Raw genomic sequence first — 4,831 nt, forward strand, 5'->3', positions numbered from 1 at the left:
GTGCTACTATGGCAGAAATGCCACAAGTGGATGACTTTAACAAACAAAATATTCTCTCATGGTCAAAAGTCTGTAAGTCTGAATTCAGAGTCCCAGCTCAGGGGAAAGGCTCTTTTCTTTTTTCATCACATATAACCCCAGCATTGCTTGGAGTTATCTAGGTGTCTATACATCAATCGTTCCAAGGATCTAGTTGCTTCAAAGTGCAGAGACCCCAAATAAAAGGACACACTCTAATCCTGACTCTTATTTCTTGGTGATAGTAGGTTTCTCTTTCTCTGTTATCATCTCCCTCCTTTTATCTTTTGTAAAATAAATGCTGTTATATGCCAGATATTTTGAAATCTCCTGTATATTGGAGGTCAGGGTCATGATGGGATTAAGGGTGGTGTATCTCCCACCACTCATCTATCTGCTATACTGTGGTGGCTTGTGTGTTGCTGGATACTGGACATTATGCCACTGGTATTTCAAATACCACTAAAGTCACCCATGGTGGATAGGTTTCAGAGGCGTTTACAGTCTAGGAAGAAAGAGAGGAAAAACACTACTAAATGGTTAGCCACTGAAAGCCTGATAAATAGCATTGTCAGATACAGTGCCAGAAGATGAGCCTCTCAGGTTGGAAGACACTCAAAATATGACGGGGAAGAGCTGTCTCCTCAAATTAGAATTGACCATAATGACGTGGGCGGAATCAAGCTTTTGGAACTTTCATTTGCTGATGGGGAACAACTCAAATTGAGAAGAAAAAGTTATAAACATACATTGATAGATTTGGCTCTGCAGGATAATGCACTGGACCACAAGGTTAGATTGAGCCAAAAGGTTGGCAGTTTAGACCCACAAGCCACTCCTCGGACACCCTATACAGGGCTGCAATACATGCGTCAGAACTGACTTGAAGGCTCTTAACAACACCATGTAGAATGTACAAAGTATGAATGTAGGAAAATTGGAATTTGTCAGACATGAAATGCAACACATAAGGATTGGTATCCTAGGCATTACTGAGCTGAAATGGACTGGTATTGACTATTTAGAATCAGGCAATCACATGGCTTACTATGTTGTTGTTGTTAAGTGCCGTCGAGTTGATTCCGACCCATAGCTACCTTGTATAGGGTTTCCGAGGAGTAGCTGGTGAGCTTGAACCGCCAACCTTGCAGTTCAAATGGCTTTGCAGTCTGGTACATTAACCCACAGTGGATTACTATGTAGGAAATGACAAATTGAAGATGGATAGCACTGCCTACATTAGAATAAAGAACTTTTCAGCATCTATTTTGAAGTGCAATGTTGCCTGTGATAGGATGATACACATACGTCTTAAGGAAGATCAATTAATACCACAATTACCCAAATTTACACACCAACTAAAGTTAGTGATGATGAAATTAAAGAAGTCAGTTGACTTCTTCTGTCTGAAACTGATCACACATTAATATTTTCTAGTTATTGAAATGGGAAAGTTGGAAACTGACCTAGGTGGTACAAATGATGTTGGAGATTGCATGATAGAATTTTGCAAAGCCATTGACTTATTAATTTGCAAATAACTTTTCAACAACATAAAATAGACAACCATACCTGGACATCACCAGATGAAATACACAGTAATCAAATTGAGTACATTAGTGGGAAGGGACAATGGAAGGTGAATATCATTGGCCAAAATAAGGCCAGATGTCACCTGTGGAACAGATTATCACTTGTTCATATGCAAGTTCAGGCTGAAGCTGAAATAAATTAAAACAAGTCCACAACAGCCAAAATACAGCATTGAGAATATCCTATCAAAATTTAGAGACCATATCAAGAACAGGTTTGTTGCATTAGATACTAATGACCAAAGACTAAAATAGTTGTAGGAAGACATTAAGAACATCAAACATGAAGAAAGCAAAAGGTCATTTGTTGTTGTTAAGTGCCATTGAGTCAATGACACTTATAGTGACTCTTTTAGGGTTTCCAAGGAGCAGCTGGAGAGTTTGAAACACAGACCTTGTGGTTCAAACCTTGTGGTCCAGTGCTTTATCTTTCAAAGCCACATCAGGAATCCAAAGTTCATTAAAAAAATGGATACAAACCAAAGACCATACTGAATATCCGAAGAGTCTCTGGAACTTGCTCTTGAGCATAGAGAGTCTAAAGCAACTTGAAGAAATGCTCAAGTAAAAGAGCTGAACAGAATATTTCAAAAGGCAGCTCAAGAAGAATTGGTCAATGTCCAGTCATTTCAAGAGATACAATATGATCAAGAATCAGCGACATTGAAGAAAGAAGTTCAAGATGCATTGGTGGCATTGATGGAAAAACAAGGTTCCAGGAATTGATGGAATATAGCTTGAAATGCTTTAACAAAATGAGCAGCACTGGAGGCACTCAGACATCTATGTTAAAAAATTGAGAAGACAGTTACTTGGCCAACTTATGGGAAGATATCCATATTTGTGTCCATTCCAAAGAAAGCCCACTAAGTACAATGCAGACATCATCTAACAAATTCCTTAATATTACATGCAAGTACAATTTTGATGAAAATAATTACAAAACTACTGTAGCAGGTCTTCATAAAGTTAAATTATTTTAAGACCTAATTTGTGACTGAATGTATAGAACATTTTAAAAGAATTTTTGTATGCTTGGTGCTGAAGCATGGGTACCCAGAGTGAACTACAAGTTCTGCAGTTCAAACCCACCAGGTGCTATTCGAAAACCCTATAAAGGAACTGATTCATTGGCATTTCATGCTTTTCCATTTAAGTTTGGTGTATTTCGATTCTGACAGCAAAACATCTTTGTGATTTGGTTGACTATGGATGGTCTGAAATCTGAGGATGGAGCTTTTGTTTTGAGAAACAATCTATGCTGTTTCACAGCTGCAAAACCTTCTTATCATCTTCTTCAGAGCCCCCACTACTTCTTTGTTCCTCAGACTGTAGATGAGAGGATTGAGCATGGGGGTCACCATGGTGCCAAACACAGCAACAATCTGGTCTTGTTCAGGTGTATGGGAAGAGCTGGGCATCATGTAAATGAAGATACCCTGACCAAAGTAGAGACTCACCACAGTCAGGTGGGAAGAGCAGGTGGCAAGGACTTTGTTCTTTCCCTTGCGGGAGTTCATCCTAAAGACAGTGAGGAATATGAAGGTGTATGATGACAGGATGAGAATAAATGGGACCAGTAGAAACACAATGGTGGTCACAAATTTCACCATCTCATAGGCTGTTGTGTCCACACAAGACAGTCTCAAGATGGCAGGCATCTCACAAAAGAAATGATTAATCTCCCTGGAACCACAAATAGGGAAATGCATTGGATAGATGGTGTGAATAAGGGCAGCAAGAGCTCCTCCTATCCAGGCTGCAGCAGCCATCTGCAGACAGACAGTAGGGCTCATGAGCACTGTATATCTCAGGGGAATACAGACAGCCACATAGCGGTCATAGGCCATGAGGGTCAGCAGGACACACTCAGCAATTCCAAGTGTGAGAAAGAAAAATAGCTGAGTTGCACAGGCAAAATAGGATATGTTCTTCCTCCCTGTGAAATAGTTGGTTACTGTTTTGGGGACTGTGCTGGAAATATAAGCCAGGTCAATGAGGGAAAGCTGGCTAAGCAGGAAGTACATTGGGGTGTGAAGGCGAGAGTCCTGCCAGATGAGGAGGATCAAGAGTGCATTTCCGGTAAAGGCAATGGTGTAGATGAGGAGAACTATAAGAATGAGAAGGGAGGGATGCCTGAACCCTGGAAAGAGCCCGAGGAGGATGAAATCAGTTGAGTTTTCATTACTTTGGTCCATGTTTTAATTCAAATACCTACAGGAGCAAAGCAACATAACAGTGATTGTGGTGCTTTACTAAAATAATTAATTTTTTCCTTGACATCCTTACCCCTGTGCTTTTATTAGCAGAAATAAAATACTTTTATAAAATAAGAGTTTGAAAAGGATTTCACCGAATCAAATCAGTACATTTACAATTATATTTGTGTTTGTTTGACAAAATAATTGTTAAGATTTAATATTAAAAAAAAATTAACAATATCTATCTTTATCCTCCTAACCTGGGTGTTCATACTTACTTTTGATTTCTATTTACTTCTCGTTACTTGTACAGTCTATCTGGCACTCACTCTGTTGAAAGCACCAGCTCATCTTCCCACGTAGGATCTTTAAAAAATCTCTTGAGGTTCTTCTGAACTAGACTCCAGAGACCTTTAGTGTCAGTGACATTTAGTGTGAGAAAGGTTACAATTTATTCACAATTATACTGGTCTCTACAACTCACATTTTTTAGCTTTTCTGTTATTGCTTCTGCCTCTCTAATTCAGTTTTTTTTTTCCTGAAATAACCCAAAAAACTCTTGATTCTGTTTTGTCCTGAAACAACAAAAGTCCTCTTTCAATTTATAGCCATGAATCATCCTTTATTGTCTACAAAATAAAAATTAAATTTATGTCAATGATTTTTCAAATTCAAACATTTGGAGGGAAATATGCTGAGTAAAATGTATTAATGTTTGCTAAGCTGTATGAGATCATGTATTTATAATGTTACTCCTCAATCCCAAAGAGTTGATTGGTTTTATCGAAATTAATGTTCTCTTTTTCAGTGATTAGAAGTCAGAATTTTTAAAATCATTACCAATAATTATATTAATACTTTTTCTTATTTAAAGGGATCATGCTATTTACCAACTTTTCATCTTTATTTGTCTCCCATTTTGAGAAAAACAAAATTAAAACATATATGTACCATAAAGTTCAGCATTTAATAAAACGTGAATAGAGTCCTCAGTGTGACTCATCAGAATATATATAGTCA

General features: G+C 37.9%; 1 protein-coding gene across 1 annotated transcript; it reads right to left on the reverse strand.

Annotated features, from left to right (window-relative positions):
* Positions 1-2,866: 2,866 nt before the first annotated feature.
* LOC102811723 (olfactory receptor 2T27-like) lies at positions 2,867-3,808 on the reverse strand. The gene has a single exon (XM_006874487.1). It carries the CDS (start codon positions 3,806-3,808, stop codon positions 2,867-2,869), a length of 942 nt encoding a protein of 313 aa, XP_006874549.1.
* Positions 3,809-4,831: the final 1,023 nt, after the last annotated feature.

This window comes from Chrysochloris asiatica, unplaced genomic scaffold (assembly GCF_000296735.1).
Source record: "Chrysochloris asiatica unplaced genomic scaffold, ChrAsi1.0 scaffold00279, whole genome shotgun sequence".
In the NCBI taxonomy this organism is placed as follows: domain Eukaryota; kingdom Metazoa; phylum Chordata; class Mammalia; order Afrosoricida; family Chrysochloridae; genus Chrysochloris; species Chrysochloris asiatica.